Genomic DNA, 25,750 nt, shown 5'->3' on the forward strand with positions numbered 1-25,750 from the left:
TTTCTCTTACGTGACCGCTCACGCACTAATATAATATCCTGTTTGTACTAAAATGGTACATTTTTATTCTTTACCACAAATTTTCTGCAGAAATAGTTAATGATATCATTTTTTTCAAATGTTGTCGAGTGATTTACACGCAATCGCTTATTTGGATTAGTCTACGCGCGATTCTAACGGACTGCTGCGTATGTCCGAAGGGAAAAGCCCATTGTTGGGTCAGGGGTCATGGTTATTAATAGATGCCGGTGACGCTACAAATAGCTCATTCACCAACAAGTGAAAGTTCAAAGCGTGTGCCTGCTCACGAAGTGGGCATCTTAAACTCTAGTTTGCACCGGGTCGGTCTCAACCAGAACGAGAATGTCTCCTGCGTTGTCACTCTTTGCCATAGTTTCCGCGCTTTTCATTGGTACAGGAATAAGCGAGTTGGCACACAGTCACACTGAACTTGAAGTTGACGTTCTTCATCTACCGAGTGACTGCGAGCAAGTAGGCGAAGAAGGGAAGTCGCTCACCTTTGAATATGTCGGGTACTATCACAGCGACGTCCATGTCAGGGAGGAATTCGATTCCACGTAAGTCATGAAACTTTTTTCTTAAATCTCTCCAAAGTTTCTATTTGTTTGCCTTCTTAATTTTAGTTAAAGTAAAGTTTTATTTTTGTGAAGCGATGTAAGGGAGCGTTCAGTTTTTACGGCTGGGGGGGGGTCGGCAAAATCTTGTCGCCGGTGTTCAAAAAAATATAGACCCCCCTGCATTTTTCGTGAAAAAAAGATGACCCCCCCCTTTGTCAGACGAAAAAAATTGATGCCCCCCCCCCCCCCCCCCGCTTAAAAATAACTAAAACCCATACGTCAAATTTACCCGCATGGTTGGATTTGAACTCCGGTACGCCGCGCACTTTATTCGTGTAGCAGAGATGCCAGTGCACAAACTTCTCAGCCACATCCATTGAAACGTCTGTTAATTAGGACGACTGTAAGGCAATTTTTAACTTCATTTCAATAGACAACTCATGTCCATGGACATTGTATAAAGTGAACTTTATTGGAGTGGTTCGCCAAAGGCAGCCCTCCGGTTAAGAGGGTCATGGGCCATTACGTAAAGTCAACTTTATTCTAGTGGTCCACCGGTACCACCGGTAAAGAGGGTCGATCATGGCTATTGCATAAAGTAGACTTTACTGGACAGGGCTGCTGAAGGCGCACGGCCATTAAGATTGCCGTGGGGTATTACATAAAGTCAATTTATTGGAGTGGGCCGCCGCAGGCGGCCCGCCGGTAAAGAGGGTCGATCATGGCCATTGCATGAAGTAAACCTAATTGGAGTGAGCCGCCAAAGGCGTCTGCCTGTTAAGAGGGTCATGGGTAATACATAATGTATATTTATTGTAGTGGGCCGCCGAAGGCGGCCCGCCGGTAAAGAGGGTCGATCATGGCAATGGCATAAAGTGAACTTTATTGTTGGTATTATGTTTTTGAAAATGTGGTGACCCCCCTTTCTTACCAGTGAAAAAGCGATGACCCCCCCTTTGCGGATTCCAAATTTTGATGACCCCCCCTGGATTTTGCCGGCCCCCCCCCGGCCGTAAAAACTGAACGGTACCTAACTCACAGTGGGCCACACCTTGAATTAGTGTCAGCACAGTTCGTACCCGGCGAGCTGTGCAATCAATATACGTATATTTGTTTCCAAGAAGGAAAAGTCCATGTACCAAGTAAAGATCTTCCGAAATTAAATCATTATTTCGTGTAATAGCACTTTGAAATTGACGTGAATTCGTCGCAACACTGTGCAAGATCTACAGTACATGTATGGTGAGCGTACATATTACATGCAAATAAGTCTCAATACAATTCAATTGATTACTTTGTGAATGCGGTGCATTCATTGCTGATGGAAAACAAAAGAATCGTCTCGGAAATGTACACGTGTAACAGACTAGACTAGACACTCATCGGCACCACGCCCTGGGCCCTGCAGACATTTGAACGTGAATGTTGAATGTGAAATCAAAAATAAAACAAACAAACAAACAACAAAACAATCGACGTTGTGCAAACCATTACCTTTATCGTTATTCGATTTTAATTATAAATACACGGTAGCGCCTAAAAGTTCTGACAAGGGTCCGAACGGTATTAATCTATGTGTCCTTAAAACGACTATAGAGCTTTTTTCACTGAATTCTGTGTACAAAGCGGACAGCACGTGAAATGTGTACGTCAACGGAGAGAATTTTTCTTAAAATGTGTAATAAGAGCTCAAACGGTATGCTGAGAGCCATGTGATGTATGCCTGCCTGCCAAAGGAAATTACGCAAAGGTAAAAGCAAATAAGTTTAGGCTAAATTATATTCCTGTAGCCGCACGAATACTATATCATAGAAAAATTCATTTTGCTATGTTGGCGGGATTACCACTTCTTTTGCGTTTCTGTGCAGCAACTCTGCAATAGCAGTGATTACTATGTTCTCCTTTTCTTTAAATAATAAAAATTTGTCAAAATAATGTTTTGTTTCTATTTCATAGTATTTATAGAAGTAACAAGGCGTCAATAGTCATGAATTATTTTGGAAACTTAAGATTCACAAGAAAATTACGGGAAAAAATTTCTGCTCTCTTGCTCTCCTGCCCTTGCAAAGGAATTTGGCGAAAAATGTATTTTAACCCTTAAGGTAGAACGCGCCTCGGGGACAGATATTTAGACTTCAATTTCTACAATTCTTTTCTGATCTACCACTTGTGAGGGCTCATTTAAAATCTCTTGGAGAAAGAAAAACTTTCACCATCTTAGTGTTTTGAAAATCAAACTTTAATTCCCCCATAGAGTTAACACGGGAACGGCGGCCATTTTGAATATCAAATATCACAAAATGTTGGGTAATTTTTATCTCTAGTTCCGAACTTTGCACATTGACCCCCGATTTTTATTGTTGATTTGGTAAGAGAGTGGTTGAAAGTTTAATTAAGGAAAGTTTGAGCAAAAGTTTAAGTCTTTCACTTTCAAGGCGTTTACTCCTTTAAATAGAAGTCACGGTTTTTGGGTATGCCAGGGATGAATGCGAGCAAGTGCATTCATCTGATTCAGTTGTCCCCAGACTGGTATTTGAGAAAGTCCAGTAGTTCTGAGACTGAAGTCAGTAAATTTGTTTGTCCTGCATGTGATTTCAGTCACAGAAGTTGTTTGATGAACAATTGCAAAGTCTGATGGTCTAAGCACTGGACTGTGGTCAGAGTGACAAACACGGTGGTCTCAAATGTTGGCCCACTTACTGACCATGCACATGTACACACAATTTAAGTATTGGACATGTAATAATATGACTGATCATGGTAATACTTGATTGTCAAACTGATCCAAAGATTCACACAACTCAAACTTTGTTTTCACAGAGAGAAAAGGGGAGATCCGATGATATTCACCATGGGAGAACACACGGTGATGAAAGGCTGGGAAGAAGGCTTGAAAGACATGTGTATCGGTGAAAGGAGAAGACTTCTCATTCCACGTGGACCAATGCAGGAAGGAGATAAGGGATCCGGTAAGCTTTACTTGTAGAGCTTTGTTGATATGCTGGCAGTAGTATTTCTCTCAGCTGTAGATCCACACCACTGGTAGGTACAACTTTCCCACAGGCTAAAAACTATGGGTGGTAGTGCGGCCATTTTGTAAAATTGTTTCTCCAGTATTGGCTTTACCATGAACTACAGTCAGCATCATAAAATTAATGGTCTTGTCCTCAAAGAGAGTAAATAGGGTGAAATGTAACCAGAGATATGATGTCATTTTACTCGGTTTCAAGTTATTCAGTAGCCTCACAAGGGGATAGCGTGCTACTGTGACCATAACACCAAACCCGTTTACCAGTGTTCCTTAACCACAGTGAGGTAATTTATTTATTGGATTATAACTGTTGCCATCCCAAATATTTACCTTTCCAAAAAGTAGCTGTGGAGGCCTGATCAAATTTATCCATCGACTTAGTGATTTATGGTAGAATTGTGTCTCCTAACTTTGTTTAAAAATTTGCGTAGGTCAAACTTTGACCAGTCCAAATCTTAAGTGGACCGCTTTGTTGAATTCACAAACATTCACACCAAGCAGCAGTAGAAGTTTGTGCTTTGTATTTAAATCAGTGTTAGCAGATACTCTTTGACTCTCCATAGTCAATATTCTCTTTCTCTCCTTGTTATGTAACTGTTCAAAGCTACATTCAGATGTAAAGTAGTGGCAAATATGAATGAATTTTAACACTTCTCACTTTTAGCTCTCAACTGGATTAAAAAAGGTAAAGAAACATGCTGACACATGCAGCAACAAAACAAACTTACAGCTACCATACATTTAAAACACTAATCAAGCCCTAGTGGCAAACATGGTCACTTACTTTGTTTTTATCCTGCTAATGTAGGTGCCTTGATGCCTGGTGGCGGCGTCACTTTGGAATACGAGTTTGAATTGACAAATATCAGTGATGAACCACCGAAGCGACCTCAGATGAATGTCTTCAAGATTCTAGATACAGATAAAGATGACCACCTTTCCAAAGATGAGGTAAATAGATTATTGGACGTGTGTGACTATAGGGCAAATTGATTGCAGAGTGAGAGTGACGACGAGTGGACAGAAATGTTTGCCTCTGAACTGAAACGGTTTCTGTTGTATGCTGTCCATTTCTACCACTGATGACTCCCTACGTCTCCAGTGATTGATGTGAAATTTTTTTTGTTGCTATGAATCTTCATTGTTGTAAAGCACAGGCCTTTTTATGGCAACAGTGACATGTGTTACCATGGTTTCTGCATAGGTTCATGGGGTGGAATAAAAGCTCTGGTATGTCTCCCGAGGAAAGTTTGAATAAAAGCTTACAATTTTCTATTTCAAGTTGCACATCACTTTTACATGTGCATTTGAGAAGACTGCTGTAGCAGATTCACATTAAAATGTTTGTTTTCTATTAGCAGAAATTTATGTTAATGGGCTAATTTTTATTTCTCTCTTAACCAAAACAAACATTAACATAATAATTTGACTGATCTTTTCTGCAGATGCATGAATACTTTGAAAAATCTGGCCTCGGTGGATTGAAAGAGGGAGAGACAATCGACGATGCAGTTCACACAATATTTGAACAAGAGGATGAAGATGGCGACGGTTTCATCTCACATCAGGAGTTTGATGGACCTAAGCACGACGAACTTTAACAACAAACGATTTTCATCTTTCTTTTCAAAGTCAAGAGTACAGAACTACGCCAATTCTATTTTTGTCACTTCGTAACTGCCAGGGTCTCATTGCCGGTTATATATATTTCTGACAGAATACAGAGAAAAGACGAGTTGATTATAGGTACAAATCAGTCAAGACAAGGGACAGCTCAACATCACCTTGAATACTGCTGATTGGCTGGAGTGTAAAATTCATGGCAAAAACACAGGAGCTCCCATAATTACCTCATATTTTAAGTTTTAAAATAAATTATTGTGGTATAGCTCATCAGAATACTGTTCAAGGAAAAATATAAGAAACATAGTGGAGCACACATGACAAAGAACGCAAACTCCAATTCAAGATGTCTGTTGTTTTTCTTGATGTATCCAACAAATACATCCAAACATCTGAAGAAATGATACTATCATGGTAACTTATCAGACTGGGAAAAATTTACATTCACAAACGTATCCATATAGTACATTCAGCTGTAGTTTTTGTACATCATTTCTATATTTATACCACAATATATTTCTGAGAATTGTATTTGTATATTTTGGAAAATGCTTTTTTGTAGCTGCATCATTGCAATACAGCTTGAAAATTGGCCTTTGAATAAAATAATCAACCAGGAGTTTAAAGTTTACCTTGTCTTGCGATTGTGTGTTGCCTGTTTCAAATCCCCTTTACAAAGTTCTGAATTTACAATTTACGAAGATCACCTCTGTGCATTGCATATGATCATGGCCTATATAGTAAAAAAGTGGATTAAAATCAACCCAGTGATATATAGCAGTCCATCGTCAAGTCTGTAGGGTCACTTCAACATTACTGAGCCTCGGTAAAAGTCACCGTGCATGGAGTGTCAGAACACAACCCCAATAGGTCCTAGGCACATAGTATATTTGACAAGTATTTGCATGCACAAGTATATGTAACCCTTGCCAGAGTTCTCAGACATAGTAAAGTCTACTAATTGATGATATGTATCATCCTGGCACCTCTACATACCCAGATATTTACACTGCTATTATTCTAAGTGTAACTGAGTACTGATTATAAAGGGACCAAAGCTAGAATATATTAAGTAGTGGATTTCATCCATTGAAAAAGTGCATGCATCCCAAAGCAAAAACAAGAATTGTGATGTGGAAAACTGCACTGATATGGTTCAACCACAGTCCCTCCATCACTACATAAAATTCACTTCATTACATGCCCTGGCTTATCTTGATATTTGCATTGCAAAGATTCATAATCAGAGACACTCCTTTGCATGACAGTTGAGCCTTTGTTGATCCATCACTCTGATGCAGACTTTTATATCAGTCATGTATAAAACATGCATGTTTGAACTTGTTCAGTGACGTAAATATAAGACTATGAACATTTGTGAAAGTGAATACTTCTTTGAATTCGCTGCATAATGTACTCAGTGGTCATTACTAACACAAAGTTTGGTCGATATCATATCATATTTGAGTGATGTGTCCATAAGTAGGTCTGGTTACAGTGTAAATATGATACATATTTTAACATGTTAAAATATCGCTTCATATCTATACTCATAACCTTTGACTGCTGTAATTTTTCCCACCAAAATTTTAATGCAATATTTTACCAATTTTTGTGAACTTTTCTGTAAGTTTTTTCATAATTTTGGACCAAATGGATATCACATTTCATCGGCTACAGTTTTTTATCAAAATTTTGGCAAAAATCAGAAAAAAATTGACTGTAGTATATTTTATAAAGGTGACAAAAATTGACTTTGGCGCTCAAAGGGTTAAACAATAGAATGGCAATACAGACACAGTATGTGCGATAATCTGCAAATATTGCTAAAACATCACGACTGTAGGTTTGTTACTAATATAGCATCATGTACATGACATTAGCTCTACAGACAAAATTTGAAAAATTCTCTGGTTTTAATGTCCGGTTTACATGCGGTACCTGGTTGTAAGAGCATTTGACATGAGATTTATGTAGAGTCAATCATAACAGTCTTAGTGAGTAGAAGACAATTTTGCAACTCCTGTAAGGCCAAAAAAAGAAAAGAAATGTTTCTGGTCAGCGCGCGCGTCACTTGAACAACAGCGCGTCACCCTTTTTTTTCTGTTTGTGGCCGGCGGCCGTGGCTGACACCAAACCAAAATGGCTGAAGAGAAAGACAAAATTCTTTGGGGGGGAATGATCAGTGACTGCATGAACAGTATATATGTGACTATATTGATAAAACTATAAAACTGACCCTCCTCCCTCCCTTGAGGCAAAAAAAATAAAAATAAAAAAAAATAAAATGCGCGTCACCGCACCATTTTTTAAAGAAAGACCTGACCAGAAACATTTCTTTTTTTTTTGGCCTAAGTGTTAATATCACAAGGATTCATCAAAAATGTCTGTCAAATATTTATTTTTGCATATCAATCATGCTACTGTGAACATTACAAATCAACACTACGCTTCTGATTGATGTGTGGTTTATTTTGAATATGCATACAACAGTAGTATGTTCAATTCAGTTGATGCACAGTCCCTTAACCTGTTCACCCCAATTCCCTGTAAGCAGGTCCACTACCACCATTGATAACAATGGGATCAGGCCAAACCACGGTGGTGAAAGGGTTAAGAGGGACCATGGTTGTGGTATATTTTGCACTGTCGTGAATTCCATTTGCAGTGATGAAAATGATGACCACATCCTATCTCTTTTATCATCCTATGTTGTACTTGTTGTCTCATTGACTTACCATGAACCTACACTATGTTCTCACATAGGTGAGTGTACAGCAGTTTACATCATGAAAATGATTCCATAGAGTGAACAAAAGAAAGTGGTTGGTTTGTTCGTTTGTAAGGTGTCTCGCCCCAACTCCAATCCTTATCTGGACCTTTCAAGTTCATAACATTGTACAATTGTTGTCAGCTTAGGTTTCCTGTTTGAGAAAGTTTGAGTCAAAGCCATTGTTGAGAAAGGCAAACTAGAATGATAAAAGGAAGGCGTCTTTGTGCATTAAGATTAGCGACATCCTACTAGGTAAGGGTACTTGATGTCTAGTTTTACCCTGAATACATCAAAGCTCTCTGCGATTTTAAGTATCTTGTTTATTCATAAATGTCCGTAAATACATACATGTGCATAATTTGAAATATACAATTAATTTCCTTGTTATTAAAATATGATGTACCTGTTCATATTAACACACAGTTGAATGCACAAAACTCTTACTAGTCCAATTCTCTGTGCAATAGTTTTGGGCATTGTTAAAATCAAATGTGGGCTACATCAATGTTTGATGGTCAAAGTGGTCTACACAGAAAATATGACATTATTGCCATTGAATGGTTCTGGGTGTTAAAAGGCCATTTCATAGCTCTAAATACTGATGTGCCATTCCTTTCACATACCGGAGAAATTACATTTGCAGCCAGCTTATATGTTGTTACAATTCCAAGTCAATTTATATAACCATGCAGCTTCTACCAGAGACATCCACGCACCAAACCTCATTACAACCGCATATGTGACATTGGGAATAAAAAGTACCATTCTATTGCTTCATTATTTTGAAATGTGAAACACCAGATAGATTTACACCATCCACTTCATCTGGTCAATCTTCTTTGCTAACTTTCATTCACTGGTACAGGCCGCTGGGATAGGTCAAACATGGTAGATGAAAACATTCAGTGTTCTTGCACCCAATCAGATGTCACAGATGATAGACGTTGCCGCTTGTAAGCCAATACACAACTGTGTATGGTGATACACTGACTGTAGGAGTGACTTGGACGTCAGAAAGGCCACTTGACGGTGTCAATAAAGTAAGATACCAGTCTAGCACCACCATGAAATTCCTCATACACATTTTGAGTTGGCAAGGCATATCAACATCAAAGTTTACTTCTGGCAAAGTCTTCAGCGATGTCTCTCATATTTACAATAGTCTCTCTGCTGTCCACTTTGCCTTGTAGTCTGGCAAAGGAATCCTTGCCCCCTGCTTTCCCATTTATCACACTATTTACATGACTAATCCACTCCGTAGCGTTTAGTCCTTTCTCTATAGCTTCCTGCAAATGCATGAGCAGGAGATATTGAGACACAAGAAGCAGCTGCATTTTCATCAAACTTTTTGATGATGTATAAATTATTAACTGGTTTATGGATAAGTGTACCACAGGGACATATATTTGGACACTTAAAGTTTTGCAAAGCTTTTTTGGTCTACTGGTTTTACAGACTTTTTTGAAGACTATGGAGTAAACAAAATTTTAAATGTCGTTCTTTTTAGTGAAAATTAATATCTAAAATTTCCCAATATGGACAACACAAAACAAGGTATGGTGGCATTTTAGAAAAATGGCTGAAAATTTCCAATTGTTCAAAATTAACACATTTTATTGAGAATATAAAGCCATGACTATTTTTGTATATATGCAAATAATTGTTTGCTAATTAAGAATGACCCTAAATGAAAAGTCATGATCCTTAATGAAAGGTGTGTTTTCTGGCTTACCTCTGTGGTGCAACACATACAAATAATGGTGTTATCTTCTTTGTCAATGCTATACAACATGATTGCCGAACCTTGACTGATATCCTTGAACTGGTGTAGCATCTGTTGCAGAGTCTGTGGCAGAAGTCAATATCAAGTTCAATTAGTATCTTTCACCAATGAACATGTTTGAGCCGATGTTCAACAGAAACTCATTGATTTTTTGTAAGAATTCAAATAATGCACATAAAAAAATCATTGGTTTCTGTGATTTAAACATTTAAAAAGTGGCATTTTAGACAAATTATAAAAAATGTACATGTTAAGAAACTGAAAAAAATTGAAGTGATACAATCATGTGTTTATTACCTCTTCAGCATGAATATTAAATCGTGAATTCCTATTAATTTCGAAGGATGAACAAACAGCCTTGGTTAACTTGGTAGTATGTGCCTTAAAATCGAATGACTTAAACTTTTGCTCAAGGTTTCCTTAAGGGGCCATTATTTGTAACTTTTGACCATTTTTTACCTCGGAAAATTCCATGTTGGAGGCTCATATTTGTTGCAAAATGTTGTTTTACAAAGAAACAAACATGATTAGTGATATTATAGCCACATAAAACTGGTAATTTGTTTTAAACGTGTTGCCCTTCCGAGCTCGTTTGTTGACGTCTGGCATGCTCAGCATGCTGGGGAGAACAAAGATAATGTTGACGCCGCGATCACGCGATATGTACAAGTTCAAGTTCACGTTATTGCGGGATCAAAACAACATTGTGTCGTGGATTGCCAGACATCTGGCTACGCAACGTGCTCGGACAATGGACTACGACGTAAGTACCGGGCATAAGTAATGAATATTTATTCAAATAAATGCTGTAAATGGCTCGCGCAGGTGCAGAAGAACAGTCCGGGTCAGCTCCAAAATTGGAGACGCTATACCATAATATTTTCCCCCTCTCATTAGCCAATCAGCGGCCAGCGCGCCATCAGTAAAAATTGTATTTCCTGGCAACCTCCACATGCGTCCTTCGTTACGTACGCCGTACTGTGTCGAACTCCCGCGCCGTATTCTGTCATAATGTCGAACAGTTGTGTGGCCACTCTGTCAAAACACAATTTCAAAATCGCGTACCAGTTTTATTCTGGCTAAGACAACCAAACCCCATATATCGCTGTGATTCCTAGACTCTGGCTTGAAGTCCTGCGAAATATAAATCGTGTACCTACACAGATCGTTCAGAATACCCCATTTGTATCGGAGATGGCAGCGATACAAATCTACCGTATGGGAACAGTTGTGTGGCCACTCTGTCAACACATTTTCAAAATCGCGTACCATTTTTAGTCTGCGTTTGACAACTACAAAACAGGTATCGTTTTAAAGCTCTGACATTGCTCTTCTTTCTTGCAAAATGTTATACGCGTACCTACACAAATAACCTTTATAACAGTATTTCTAATAGAGATGACGAACATCCACAAAATGATTCTCGGTACTTGAGCGAAATCGATAAACTGGGGGTAGAAATGAATCGTCAATATTTCGAATATTTGTTCACTAATCGGACTCCTTGTTGGACATGGCCTTCTGCAGAACACGTGGATTATGTTGACTGTCGAAATTCGTCGAAATTCACAAGACAGGGGCTTAATAAGCGGCCCAAAACTGCCGATCACACTTGGTGGGTAATTTGTGACCCAGCGTGACCTGTACTTTATTAATGATGTAATCTGGTCGATGATTGGCTGAATGCCGGAATACATTATCATAATGAGTCTCCAATTTTGGAGCTGACCCGGACTGAAGAATGCCTATGTTGCAATCCGCGTGTCAACAGAGTTTGTATTTCTGTCCGGACAAAAATTGAAATTTTCGTTGTAAAATCACATGTTATTTAGTTGTAGGGCATGTAATGTTTCCGAACAATATGCGATTCTCTGTTATTTGACAGGCTATTCAACATGAGCCAGTGATCATTTCAATCAAAACTAACGGAAAAATCTCCAGAAGATACAGCTAATGGATCCTTAAGGAAACCTTAAACCATTCTCTTCCAAAATCAAGAATACAAAGTAGGGGGTCACCATGTAATATTTGGTATTAGAGAACAAAATACTGACTCTTAAAATTACAATGGCCACATTTGTGCATTTACTCTATGGGGCAAAATTAAATTTTTTGGTTATCAAAGAAAATAAGGTGATGAAAAGTTTAGTTACTCCATGAGCTTCTACAAGTGACAGATCAAAAGGGATTGTAAAATTTTGAGAGTCCAAATATCTGAGTGCATTCTACCTCAATATGATAACAATACTAAATTGGCCAAAACTTAAATCTCTTACAGTACCTTCATGTTTGTTCCGCCTTGTATTTCCTCCACAACAATAGTCTGACCTTTGCACTTATCTGCTACTTCTAGAGCCTTCCTTATTGCCTGTAGTCAGTTTAAACAGAAGTGTGAAGGCAGGAAGATACTCAAACACATACACAGGTAAATTGTAATTATAGTAAATGAGCTTTTAGTTTATCCTATGTCTATGGTTCCCTCCTGTTCATTGGAACTTGTGAAAATCTTCTATCATGGTACTAAATGTATACCCCTTTGGGCACTCATTTCCATGGAATAATGGTAAGATACCATGAAAACATCAATTGTAGAGGTACTATGTGTTACTTTCAATTACACATTCAAATTTTAGTCGATATTTTATACTGATTATACCATTTACTCCAGATGATGAAACAGCATGTGTATTGACCTGAAGTTCACTCAAAGCAGAAAATAAGAAATTTTTGACAAAATGATCTCTGCATATAAAGAGAAGATATTTAAACAGCACCTATTTAAGAATACACTTTCCACATTCCATTTCTTTGCATGGGTAGAATCCTTTTTGTAAAACATACAGAATCTGCACTACAATTTTCTGTCTACATTTTTGGTATTTTTGTCTTATACTTGATTCAAATACTGTAGTGTTAACTGTTAAACAATGCTTACTATTTAATATAACCAACGGTAAAATACCTCTTTTGCAGCCATTTTCTTTTTCTTCTTGTCTGAGTCTTTGATTTTTTCTTTCATTTTCATGAGTTCATCCATCATTTCCTTTTCCCTCCACACTGGAATCAGAGCATGCGAAACCTCCTCCAGCAAGTCATTGGCCTCGGTAAATAATTCTGACAAAATGGATCCCTCGGTTTGTAAATTTTGATCAATCAGAAGTTTGAGTTCGTCAACCTGTCTCTGCAGGCTGTCTGCGATGTCGTCTGCTTCCCATCCACGCTGCCCGGTGATCGCTGTTATGCGTCTTGTACCTCCACTGACAGCGCCTTCATCGGTGATGACAAATTTACCGACGTGTTCCGACATGAGTAAATGTCTGAAATGAAACACATAGAGGTGACCAAACTTGACATGAACACTTTGTTATTTTCCTATGTGAATATCTACTTGTTTCCAAGGACGTAGATTAGGATGCTAGATATCGGGATAAAACTTGTTATATCTGAAATGATACATTGGTGAGGGTGACTTGGAGTTTTCACCAACAGAAGCCCAGAAACATCAGTGTACTGAAAACATGTACAGAAGACTAAGAAAGATGGAATAAATGAGATGATACTGAAGAAGAAAGACTGATGAAAGTGAAGCTGCATGCAAGGTGATTATCAGAAAATCACTATTACCGGTATAAGGTGTAAATCTGTGTTGTCTGTTTCTCCAAAGGGATGTCACAGTAGTAAGGAATGTTCAACGTAGATACAACTTTTCTGAAAATCACACTTACGTTCCACCACACAACTCAACGGGTGACATGAATCCGCCAGGTCCGAATGGGTTACTGATCAAGCCACTGACTGGAATACCAATGGATACAACATTCACCGGATCTGGGTACGCCTCACCAAACACGGCACGGATGCCTTCTATCTCCATGGCGTCCTCCAGTGGTACATCCTGGGATGAGATTGGTGTGTACTGTTCTACGACCTCGTTGACCTTGTCTTGAATTTCTTCGACTTTTGACATGCTCAAAGGTTCCTGACAATGAGTGTTACACACACATGAAAGCAGTGCTCTATGTTATTCATTACAGCAAGACATTTCTGTACCACATGCTGTTCCTTAACATTTTGGTATGAGTGCTGAATTGATAGTGATATCATGATGTGCATACGCAATTTTTATTACAGTACAGGTATTTTTATAGGATTTTGACCCTGACTTACATGTATCAAATAGGGTTCTTCCGATCAGTAGTATGAAATCCACAGCATTCAGCAAGATGCTGATTTGTCGACTACTTCCAGTATATGGTCAATAACAAATTAGCGCAAAACTCAAAGAACTACATCATCAGCCATTAAGACAAAATATATGAGAAACAAATAACAAACTGTATGATGTGCACACTGTAACAGATATCATATTATGACATTTTGTTGTTCCCTTTTTTGTGACAAGTTGATTATTTCATCTCTCACTGGTTGAAACAGTGTCCAGTCACCAAAACTCTATACTCACAATACTTGTGGACAGAAGAGAGAAATCCTTAATGATACAGTTTATAGTAACAAAATGGTATGCCTGAAATGGCGTCATCTAACAATTCAAATGGTCATGGACATTTTCTACCAAAGCCAAAAGAATAACAACAACTTTGGAAATGTCATGACCTAAATTATAGCTAAGAAAAGAAAAATGTGATCCCGTCACCTTAACCGTTTGAGTGCTGCAATTTTTCCCACCAAAACTATAGTGTGCAACATTTTACCACTTTTGTGAATTTCTCTGTAATTTTTTTGACAATTTTGGACCAAATGAGCGTCACATTTTATTGGCTTCAGATTTTCATCAAAATTTTCGCAAAAATTAGAAAAAAATTTACTCATGTGCATTTTCATATAGGCGACAAAAATTGACTTTGGCGCTCAAAGGGTTAAAGACACATATATCATATCTACTATTGTGAAGTAGCTCATACCATACATGAGCCCTGCATACATGTAGTGTACTTACATCATAGGAAAAGTCAAATCTGAGTTTATCTGCAGCCACCAGGGATCCTCTCTGCTCTACTCCATCTCCTAATAATCCTCTCAGAGACCAGTTTAAGATGTGTGTGGCTGTGTGATTCCTCATCAACGCTAGTCTCCTTTCCTGTCAGAGGTAGCAAAGAGTGCGTCAGATTCTATCCGGAGTTTGGAGATTTAGTCAAGTTATACATGGCATTTTTCTAGGACCAGAATTGCAGTGCATAACTATTTTAGTAGACATAAGGTCCACATGTATTATTGCAGTTGAGTAAGTCTGAGGATGCAAATCTTAAGTGAAGATAATCCTTGTTTCGCCATGTTTTGTTGTCAAGGTGATGTTGCATGGTAAGTAATGGAACATCACTAAAACCAATATATCTTGTTTATTGTCAGTATTTTATTTTAGACTGAACAAGAACAGATTTTATTGTAAAATGGGTCAGTCAATAATGATGGTTTTTATAACATTAAATGGTAAATGAGAAAAAGATGGAGGCATGTTTGATTATCACCTACTGGTTGATTTTTCTACTAGAAATATCATTCCCATTCCATAATCTTGGTATGGTCGTATACATTTTAATCAGAAAGTACATGTTATTACATTTATGGAAGTCTTGTGTTCAGGGTTTTCATTACCTCATCAATGAATAGTTTCATCCTCTCCCCAACTGACAACGGCAGCTTGGAAGTTCCGGAATGGACAACATAGCCACCATGTACCTGGACATTGTCAACTTGAAATGCAGTCTCTTGGTTCTTGAGATAACAAATATGCAACATAAATGTGGTGGAATTATACTAATGAAGTAGAAGTTTACATAAATTGCCTTGGACCAGTACAGTCATGTTTGTTGAGATGTTTTAAAATATACCAAATTTATGAAAGAAAGTGATGATGACACTTTAAAGGGTTCTTGTAAGGCCAAAAAAATATAATAGCTTTGTTCCTGCTCATTGATATGTGGCATAAATGATGCGGCGACACGATTTTTTTTTTCATTTTTTTAAAATTTTTGTTGGAATTTGATACATTTTTCCCTTTTTTCCATAGGGGCAAATGGAAAACAGGAAAAAGAGTTGACTCGCATACTTTGAAATGATGTGCGCGATGACCAGAAACAAATCAAGTTTTTTTGGGCGCCTAAAATGGGAAAAAAAACACCAAAACCAAACATTCTTGATTCTTTTTACACGATTGTATTTCATTTGATCGAGGTTAATGACTTAAACCAAAAGTGCACAAGTAGTTTTGTAGAGGATAAAGAATATGAGTGGACTGTACACTAACACTTACTTGTAATAAACAACACTAAGAAACTACATTTTACTACATTTCTGTCTGGTAATTTACTGCATTTTCCTTTTAGACATTGCCGGTATCAGTACAGTAGTGAACAGATGGCAAATTTTACCTTGTCCCTAGCCTTCGTGAAATACCCTTCATCCCACTGTTGGCCACCTTGTTCCGCATAGAAGCAAGTCTTGTCCAGTATGACATCACAGCTCTGACTGGCATCCACAGACTCGACAAAGTCTCTGCCAACCCGCAGAGCTTTGATGTTAGCACCGATAGAGTCAAATTCTGAAACAAAAAAAAAACAGGTGGTGAGCTGAAAATCTATTTTTGCTTTGACATAAACAGTCAATCAAAGTTCCATCCTTTTATGCACATGTAATACATTTATATGAATTGGCTATTTGTTATGAGGTACAAGCAGCTTGGCATAATATAGAATTTAAAGTAAATATTGTATTGTCACTTGAACATGTACTACAATTTAACATAAGAAAATCGCAAAGCAATTGTACATAATTATCTCACCATAATTTCCATTTTCATCATGGTCATAACCATACTTGTAACTATCATCGGTCAATGGCACATCGTTATCCTTGAGGTAAGCGATAGCACTGGCATCAAGGAGTTCCAGAGATTGGTTTTTCACACCACCCTGCGATGTTGCCTGATGAAAAGACGACAAAGCATCAGACAGATAACTCTTTGACCAACACTTATATTCATATTTTAACATCAATGACTGAGTCACTGGATCTGCAGTTTGTGTCTGCAGATAGACATATGTGTTATGATCCATGGCAGACAACAGAGAGTCTAGCCTTGACTAATCAAACTTTACATACCTGGTGGATAGTCTGAATCATTACCATTTTGATCACTCACTGTGTGGATGATGGAAACCAAATTTTTACAACTTGGCACCTTGTGATAGCATTGTGAGTAGGATCACATACATTTGGGAAGACTGTGAGGAGGAAATCAATGTCAACAAACAAAATAAGTCCAAACACTCATGCCAACCTGGCCAGTTTATGAGCTACACACAAGATGACACTTGTTGCCCAGTTAGTACTGTGCTCATTCAAAAGTACTGCGCTTGCATGTAAGATACTGAGACAACATGTATATTTCTTTTCTACTTGTTGATAACTGCACTGTAACTGATGCATGCATATGATACTACTCAGATGTGCCTTTTAAAATTCTAAACTGTTATTTATTGGTTGCCATCAGGGACAAATTTATGTACATTTCTCACTAAATTCCTACCTCCCTTGTTTTCTCCCTGGCTTCTTCGTAGCTGTCCATGTCAACAACAATGCCTTTTTCCTCGGCCATCAACACTGTCAGGTCTATTGGAAATCCAAAGCCGTCATACATCTTCCAAGCCACTTCACCTGTGTACATGAAATAAATTTTGGTAATCAGAACAACTATACTGTTCAGTTTTCTGGGAAATGGGTAAGCCTTGATGGACTCCAGTGTGCCCCTAGGTCACAGTGGGTCAGATTAGGGAATTCTGGAAATTTCTTTGGTTAGTCACGTGAGAAATTGTTTCTTGAGTCATTAGCAAACCAATCTAGCTTTGAGGCCTGTTTTAAGGCCGAAACTGTGTGCTATAACCACAGGAGATGACTCTTGAAATTTTATCAAAGATTCTCAAGGCTTACGATAGATGATCTCAGCAATGTCACTCTCCAATCATGTGCTTGAAAGTTAGTTAGAGATACTATTATTCATTTATGCAAAACAATATTTCAGTATGTAAGTTTTATGGTGACGATAAAATATCACCAATGAAGCATATTTGAGCAGCAGAGATCACGATCAATGCAAAGTACATACCTGGCAGGGAACTATAAAAATTGCAAACTACCTCAAAAGAGGGATACCTGGCAGGACTGGTTCTTTCAGCTTCATTATCTTCTTATCCAGGAATTTTCTTCCTTCTTGCAACACCTTCAGAAACTGCTGCTCTTCTCTGTTGATGACGTCCATGACTTCTTGAGGATTGTTGTTCAATTCTGGATACGCCTCGCCCTGTGAACGTTGGGAGAGAATTACAATACACTATTGGATTTTCGGTAGCATTTTTGTTGAATGATTGTTTACTGTGAGGGAACTGATGTGGCAGTCTTGAGTAATTTTTGTTAAATATTTCCAAGGTATTTGACTTCAAGAATCATGCTGAAGTGTTGATTTATTTGTGTTTCCAGCCAGTTTCAAGAAACTTAAGTTCATACTTTGTCATAACTATATACTATTCACACAAGAAAATATAATATCATCATTTCACAAACCTAGAGGGTAGGAGTAGGACTCTTTCAACCTACGGTACAGTCAGAATTGTCTACTGAGCAAAAGATGCACAGGGTCCACACACTGAAAGCCACTTGTTATTGAAGGACTTTCAAGAACTTTTTCAGTGATTTTCAAGAGCTTTGTTTTGAGTCCAAAATACCATTTTCCAGGCATCATTTTTCCCATATATCATTTTACATAACTTTTGTTGACTTTTGAAAATCACAGGTGGCTTATTACTTTTCCAGGGCTTTCCAGGAGTCAATTTAATTTTAAGGACTTTCTGAGAAGCTTCAAAATTCAAGAACTTTCAAAGACCACATGGACCATGAACATAACTTACTGATACAAGACAAATTATGCTTGGAGATAGTGAATTCCTCCCTTTTGTTGGCAAATTTCACAAAACAAAAACGTTGACCAAATGATCAATGACATGTAGTTTAAAGCTAGGCTGGATAAAACTCAATATCTATTTTATAAGTTTTTGCTCTTGGCGTGCGAAATTCCACTCCTAGACTATTAATTTTCAAAACTGCACTTGATAGATACTGTTAATTGCTGTCTCAATGAAAAACAGAGCTTTGTATGAGTTTCATTTATATTGGATGCCGTTTTGACCCTTGTCCACTCTGGTTTTTCAGAGAAATGTTTTGAAGAAAGCATTTGCACAAATCCTTTAAAAATTATAAGTTCTTTTGAGGTCAGATTCTATCTTTTAATTAAGAAGATGACTGGTTTGCATTTAGAAGATGACCAGTGTAAACCAAATAATTGACTGAATGAAGTTGGTTACACCAAAATCTGCATGGGTCTGAACTAAATGACTGCTGCTATTAATGTAAAATGGCAGACATGATAAAATTATTACCAGAGTCTCAACAACAATTGGAACCAGACTTGCAATGAAACCTGGCGATGCTTGTAACGTCTCTGTGGCATACCTCACAGCTCTTCTTATTAAACGTTTGATGATATATCTGAAACGACATTGAAATATTTTAAATTTTCAGAAAACTCAAGTTTGACATTTTGGACGAGGTAAAACTCTAAAATGATATTGTTGGAATAATAAAACCTGGACCGATGGAAACACCTTTATCAGTAAGAATGTTTACCACATGGTTACTCTCTACTTTTTTGACCAAATTTTCACTAATCATCAAAAGTATGACAGAAATGACGATTGAAATGAAGCTAGAATGGCAAAAATATGTTGTCATGTTATAGGACTGATGAGACCTAATATAAACACACAACTTGCCGTAAGTGTGGTTTGAGCCATATCATTGATTTCATTGAATAAAACTGGAAGGAACAATGAGGTACACATTTGTGATTACATACTAACAACACACTAACCCTTGCTTGTAATATCCTGGTCTTCCACCATCCATGATGGTGACAGTCAGCGTTCTGATGTGATCCGCAACAACTCTGTATGCCATGTCAGTTCTGCTTATGTCCTCTGTCCCGACACGACCCTGATATGATGGTGCATTTGTGCCCTACAAGGAAAGAAAGAAGGAAGGAAGGAAGGATTGAAAGAAAGAAGGAACGTAAGAAAGAAATAAAGATTAAAGGAAAAAAAAGAAAAATATGGAGAATGAATGAATGAGATTAGAGATTGAGCAAGCAAGACAGAAAGATGCAAAGGTCAAAACAAATAAAAAATAAAACAGTTTGAGAGAGAAAGAAATGAATCTATAATGAAAAAGTGAATGACAGACTGATAAATTGACAATGTTATGCGTTACAACCACGGGCATTCTTTACAGTCACTTTCAGGGATGCAAGTATGCATGTAATATCAAAGCACCAGGAGTTGGCAGCCACAGTACACCCACCTTATGAATTGCTTGAATTATTGGTTGAAACAAATCTGTATCATAGTTGGACTTCACTCCCTGGATGATAGATACCAGCCTTTCCAAACCCATGCCAGTGTCAACATTATGTGTGGGAAGTGGCTGTAAGCTACCGTCTGCTTCCCTGTGGTAATCGAAAGGAAATACTGGCTTAGATTATGGGATTAATCAAGAGAAATGTTGATCTTCATTAAATCAGCAAACCCTCTGATCAAAGTGAATTCCAAAGAGTAGGTCTTCATTTGGAGAAAATCATCTTGTATGAAATATCAACCATCGAAAAGTGATTTTAACCCTTTGAGCGCTAAAGACAAGTTTTGTCGCCTCTATAAAATATACCCCATTCAATTTTTTTCAGATTTTTGCTAAAATTTTGATAAAATTCTACAGCCAATGAATTATTATGTCCATTTGGTCCAAAATTATCAAAAATATTGCAGAAAAATTCATAACAATTGGGAAAATGTTACTAACACTAACACTTGGGTGGGAAAAATTACAGCACTCAAAGGTTAACTAACCTATACCAAGATTCCCCTTGCAGAAGTCAAACTTTCCCATGGAAAGAAAAACAGAATTTAGCTGCAGTACAGTGATTAAGGGTTAAAAAATGGGGCTATGGAATGTTCAAATTACAATTGATATCCTGCAAATTCTACAAGGAAGTAATGCACACTTTTTGCAGGATGGCAGAGCAGAATTATTATAGTACCGGTATGTACCAAATGGATGTTGGCATGAAAAAATTGATGCTCTTACATATACATTTTACCACTGAGTAATGTTACCTGTTGAATTGTGGGAAGACTAGGTTCCAAATTTCCAATACATCTGGATCATCCATATTCACCAGGGATGATGCATTTCTGTCACCAATTCTGTCATAATGGATTTCACTGCACATTCCACAGGGTCCGGTCTGTCCCATTTCCCAGAAATTGTCACTCATTCCATATGGAATAATCCTATTATCTGGAAGACTTCAAGACCAATATTGCATGTCTTATGTTTCAGAAAATTTTAACGGTTCTATATGTACTGACACAATCATACAACATTTTGGATTAAACATATTGCAGTTGGCACGGTAGCAACAAGTCATGTAGTTTAATGCCATTGTCCTCACTATAACTGACTGGTTTGTTAACTTATTGCTCAATAGTTTATAGTACCAGTTTTGATCTGAATCAGCTAAACACTTCGACTGGTCTTCTAGTGTTTCAGCCGTTGGCACTTCAGTAAAATTACTTTCCATTCAAAAACTGTTTTTCATAAAATCATAAAAGGGTTTCTGAAGCCAGAAGGTCATTACAGAAAGACTGGCTGTTCTCTCAGAAATTTTGGAAAATATAACTTTTGTATTACAGAAAGTTCCAGAAATTTTTGCACTTGAAAAAAAAACATCATTCCCTTGATATATTAAAGAATTACTTATTTTGGAAAATATTTGTGCTACTGAAAGATTTTGGAATTTCCATGATGGAAAAATGAACAAGCGACCTAGTACCGATATAGCTCCGCTGTGTTTATGTAGAGAATAACTATTTTTGACACATGTTGATGAAGAAGGTGGAAATCTTTGATAGCTCAATGCAGTGGCCAGAAAAAAGTGGCTAAAATAGCTGCAAAAATACACAATTGAAGATTTCATCATACTTATCGGATCATCCCTATGAACATGTCAACCAAAGATATCTGATGAGTAGTTTTTTGAGAATAAAATTTTCTGACCAAAAATGGCAACAATTGCCCCCCAAAACAAAAATTGCAGATTTCATCATAATTTCAAAAGATCAAATTTAGTTCATCTATAGAAACCTGTATACCAAATTTCAAAGCTGTTAGACCAGTACTTTTTGAGAAACACATTTTTTGACCAAAAATGGAAAAAATTGCCCCAAAAATTCAAAATTGCAGATTTCCTCATAATTTCAATAAATATCATTTAGTTCATCTGTAGAAACCTGTAGACCAAATTTCAAAGCTATCAGATGAGTAGTTTTGGAAATACACATTTTTTGACCAAAAATGGCAAAAATTGCCCCAAAAATACAAAATTACAGATTTCATCAGAAATTCAATATATTACTTAGCTCATCTGTAGAAACCTTTATACCAAAGTTCACAACTATCAGACCAGTACTTTTTGAGAAATACATTTTTTGACCAAAAATGGTAAAAATTGCCCCAAAATTACGAAAATTACACATTTCATCATAATTTCAATAAACGTCATTGAGGTGATCTGTAAGAACCTGTATACCAAATTGCAAAGCTATCAGATGAATAGTTTTGGAAATACATATTTTTTGACCAAAAATGGCAAAAATTGCATTAAAAATACAAAATTACAGATTTCATCAGAAATTCAATATATATTACTTAGTTCATCTATAGAAACCTGTATACCAAATTTCAAAACTATCAGACCAGTACTTTTTGAAAAATACATTTTTTGACCAAAAATGGCAAAAATTGCCTTAAAAATGCAAATTTGCATATTTCTGCACAATTTGAACAAATTTCAAATAGATCTTCCCTTGGGACATATGTACCAAATATCAAAGCTATCTGACAGGTAGTTTTGATGAAGAAGATTTTTAAAGATATTTTTACCAAAAATGACAAAAATTGCCTTAAAAATACAAATATGCAAATTTCACCATGATTTGAACAAATCTGACTGAAGTCACCCTAAGTAACTGCATATCAAATTTCAAAGCAATCGGACAAACGGTTTCAGAGAAGAAGATTTTTTTACCAAAAACACCAAAAAATGCCCCAAAAATACAAATATGTAAATTTCACCACGATTTGAATAAACTTAAGTGAGGTCACTGCAAGTGAACTGCATATAAAATTTCAAAGCAATTGGACTTGCAGTTTCAGAGGAGAAGGCAATTGTTGACGGACGACGGATGACGACGGAAAATCAACCTATTTGATAAGCTCCGCGTCGCTGTCAGCGGAGCTAAAAAACAGCAAAATTTCTCCCTGGATATCTGTCACAAAGGGTACAGAATTACCAGCTCAAGAGAATGAAGGAACGGGTGTATCAAAATACACTCACCCAATATTTCTCCAAATATCTCTGCATTCTGTATCAGCTGGCAAACCAACTTTGTCGTCTCCTCCAAAGTAGGTTACGTAGAGTCGGTCAGGCTGAAGCTGGTAGACAGTTGTTAGCAGATCCCATGCCATACAGCAAGTCTCCTCCTATATGAGAAATTATTACAATTTACACACACAGTTTGACGGCAGAATTCATTCACTTGACTGTCTATGTAATATGGCAGTACGTCTAATCTTAGACTTTCCCTGTGAGGACTACTCTCGAGATGTGACACTGAAATCTTTATACCGTAGTGCTACTAATGTTTCATGGATGAACACCACCAGCATATGTGGAAATATGCACATTTGAAGAGACTAAGTAATTTGACTGGTTGATAAATATAATAGCAATCTTCGGACTTGAAATGCATGATTTATTTCTTTAAAGTTTTATCACACAGATACAGGGATTGATGTTATAATGGTGACAGAATACTGTAACCCTCAGACAAGTTCAGGGTTACGAAACAAGTGGGTATCAAACAAATTTGTGGCGAGATGGCTGCAACAATACTAGTCATCTTTCAAATACAGGAAAGGTGAAAAAGTTTCTTATCATTACTAGTTACCAACCTTAATAGTGCATACGCACTGAAAAGAATACCCATAATATTCAATGTTTAAAACGACATCCAGATATTTTGGACAAGATGTTCTGAATGATATTTTAACATACGAAAGTGATTCTGAAATTGAATTCCTTCCCCATGCTGAAAATGTAAGATTCCCTGTACAGGACGCAATTGAATTATAATTAACAGTCTAAAAATGTATCTCTATTATTGCTTTGAAATGCTGGAATATACATGCAGACCCTCTACAAGTACAGCAAACATTTTACTCCATATGATTAAAGGAAAGTCCTCACCTTGAAATAATCACCAAAACTCCAGTTGCCGAGCATTTCAAAGAAGGTATGATGGTATACGTCTTTACCGACGTCATCCAAATCATTGTGTTTGCCTCCGGCTCTGACACATTTCTGGCTGTTCACAACACGCTTGTACTTCGCTAGTGGACTCTGGGGGTGTACAGTTCCTTGGAATATACTTTTGAACTGACAGTGAAAAAAAATCAAGATTTACAAAAAGGAATGTAAAAGAGTTTATCTATTTATTTTTGCAATGTTGTGGGTTGTGATGAGCAAAAGTAATTTTAACATCATGAAATCAGGAGTTTAAGATTCTGTCTTTGACATGGTATACAGTTGCATCATTACCTTGGAAAGCCTAGAATCATACTAAAAGCACGAACGAATGAATTGGTTAACTAAATAAATAGATAATAAATAAATAAATAAATAAATAAATAAATAATATTTGCTCAAATGAATACGGATTGCCATGTGGTTTTGCTTTTTTATAATTCTATTGATCTAATTTCGTTTTTCTGTTCCTCTGCTTTAACATATTCTTCCAAATTCCTTGTAGACAGTTCCATAATAACTATGTCTATAGTATTATTACTATTAGTAACGTTGTGTTCTGATCAAACCACAGTCCCTCCTGTTGCCAAACCATGGCGGTGAAATGGTAAAATATTACCACGTTTCTCTACCGCAAAGCAAAGTATAACTATATCTTTACTCACTTGATTCATGCCAGCATTTGTGAAAAGCAGCGTTTTATCATTCGCCGGTATGGTAGACGATGCCGGAAGAAATAAATGGTCGTGTTTGTCCGTAAAATACTGCACAAATATCCGCCGAATATCTCCCGAAGATAAGGTAGACTTGCTTTCGTTGGGAGAATCATGGATCGTCCTTTTCGCTCGGTGCATTGCATTTGAGTTTATGAATACACGAAACACCCCGCAGCTTGTCGGCCGAACTATGTGGCGCCAGCATATTGTAAATGACGATGAATTCCTCACTAAGTAGGCCATGAGCGATGACAATCACTACAGGTTTGTAGGCATCCAGGAACTGAAGCAGACGATACGAACGCACGTTGCTTTTCAGATTGACGCCATTTTTGTTATTTGGGGAAATCCCTGTGACGTCATATTTTGGCCCTGGATTTCTTATTCTTCAATGTCAGAGGCGTTGTTGTTGTCTTTGGCGATCGACGTTGATTAGAAAAAAAAACAATATTGGTTTCCAAATTACAAGCACAGGACAAGATATAACCATTTCTGGAAAAGTACTGGACTTCTTCCAGAGCAGCGGTCTCGCGGTAGAGGGCGCCATGTTCCTCCAACCTCAACCTGCAACTGATGACGATGCTGAACTGATGCAGAGATGAAGCTGAGCTGGTGAGCGCACTCTTGGCGGCCAGTGAACAATCAAGTTTGTGGCCATAATAATAAGAAAGATGTATGATATACCTTCTGTCGCACCAAGATACGAAGACGGATCCAAACGTTCACGACCACGTGTCTATGACAGACCGGAAAACCATGTG

The 25,750-nt window shown here is 37.3% G+C and overlaps 3 protein-coding genes across 3 annotated transcripts in view; 2 read left to right on the forward strand and 1 right to left on the reverse strand.

Annotated features, from left to right (window-relative positions):
* The window catches only part of LOC139143798 (multiple epidermal growth factor-like domains protein 6), a 435,859-nt gene that overhangs the window by 222,818 nt on the left and 187,291 nt on the right, over positions 1-25,750 (forward strand). The gene's annotated exons all lie outside the window — the stretch shown is intronic.
* LOC139143787 (uncharacterized) lies at positions 240-5,863 on the forward strand. Its single transcript, XM_070714338.1, has 4 exons — positions 240-578; positions 3,399-3,547; positions 4,418-4,560; positions 5,055-5,863. Exons 1-4 carry the CDS (start codon positions 364-366, stop codon positions 5,208-5,210), a joined length of 663 nt encoding a protein of 220 aa, XP_070570439.1. The 5' UTR covers positions 240-363; the 3' UTR covers positions 5,211-5,863.
* Positions 8,314-25,603, reverse strand: LOC139143788 (alanine--tRNA ligase, cytoplasmic-like). The gene is made up of 18 exons (XM_070714339.1): positions 24,939-25,603; positions 24,217-24,405; positions 23,305-23,450; positions 21,023-21,214; positions 20,214-20,358; positions 19,729-19,874; positions 19,238-19,346; positions 17,958-18,105; positions 17,335-17,462; positions 16,588-16,729; positions 16,178-16,347; positions 15,402-15,521; positions 14,746-14,886; positions 13,514-13,767; positions 12,751-13,105; positions 12,070-12,156; positions 9,738-9,851; positions 8,314-9,291 (listed from the first exon to the last, which is right to left on the reverse strand). Exons 1-18 carry the CDS (start codon positions 25,230-25,232, stop codon positions 9,115-9,117), a joined length of 3,057 nt encoding a protein of 1,018 aa, XP_070570440.1. The 5' UTR covers positions 25,233-25,603; the 3' UTR covers positions 8,314-9,114.

Source organism: Ptychodera flava, chromosome 11 (genome assembly GCF_041260155.1).
Source record: "Ptychodera flava strain L36383 chromosome 11, AS_Pfla_20210202, whole genome shotgun sequence".
Lineage (NCBI taxonomy): Eukaryota > Metazoa > Hemichordata > Enteropneusta > Ptychoderidae > Ptychodera > Ptychodera flava.

Bases quoted from the DNA above. Each gene is read 5' to 3' on its own strand.
- LOC139143787 (XM_070714338.1), top strand. From the start codon at position 364: ATGTCTCCTGCGTTGTCACTCTTTGCCATAGTTTCCGCGCTTTTCATT. The intron at 579-3,398 runs GTAAGTCATGAA...TTGTTTTCACAG, and splicing joins AGGGAGGAATTCGATTCCAC to AGAGAAAAGGGGAGATCCGA. The intron at 3,548-4,417 runs GTAAGCTTTACT...CTGCTAATGTAG, and splicing joins GGAAGGAGATAAGGGATCCG to GTGCCTTGATGCCTGGTGGC.
- LOC139143788 (XM_070714339.1), bottom strand. From the start codon at position 25,232: ATGGCCTACTTAGTGAGGAATTCATCGTCATTTACAATATGCTGGCGC. The intron at 24,406-24,938 runs GTGAGTAAAGAT...TTTCACTGTCAG, and splicing joins CAAATGCTGGCATGAATCAA to TTCAAAAGTATATTCCAAGG. The intron at 12,157-12,750 runs GTATTTTACCGT...AACTGACTACAG, and splicing joins AGAAAATGGCTGCAAAAGAG to GCAATAAGGAAGGCTCTAGA.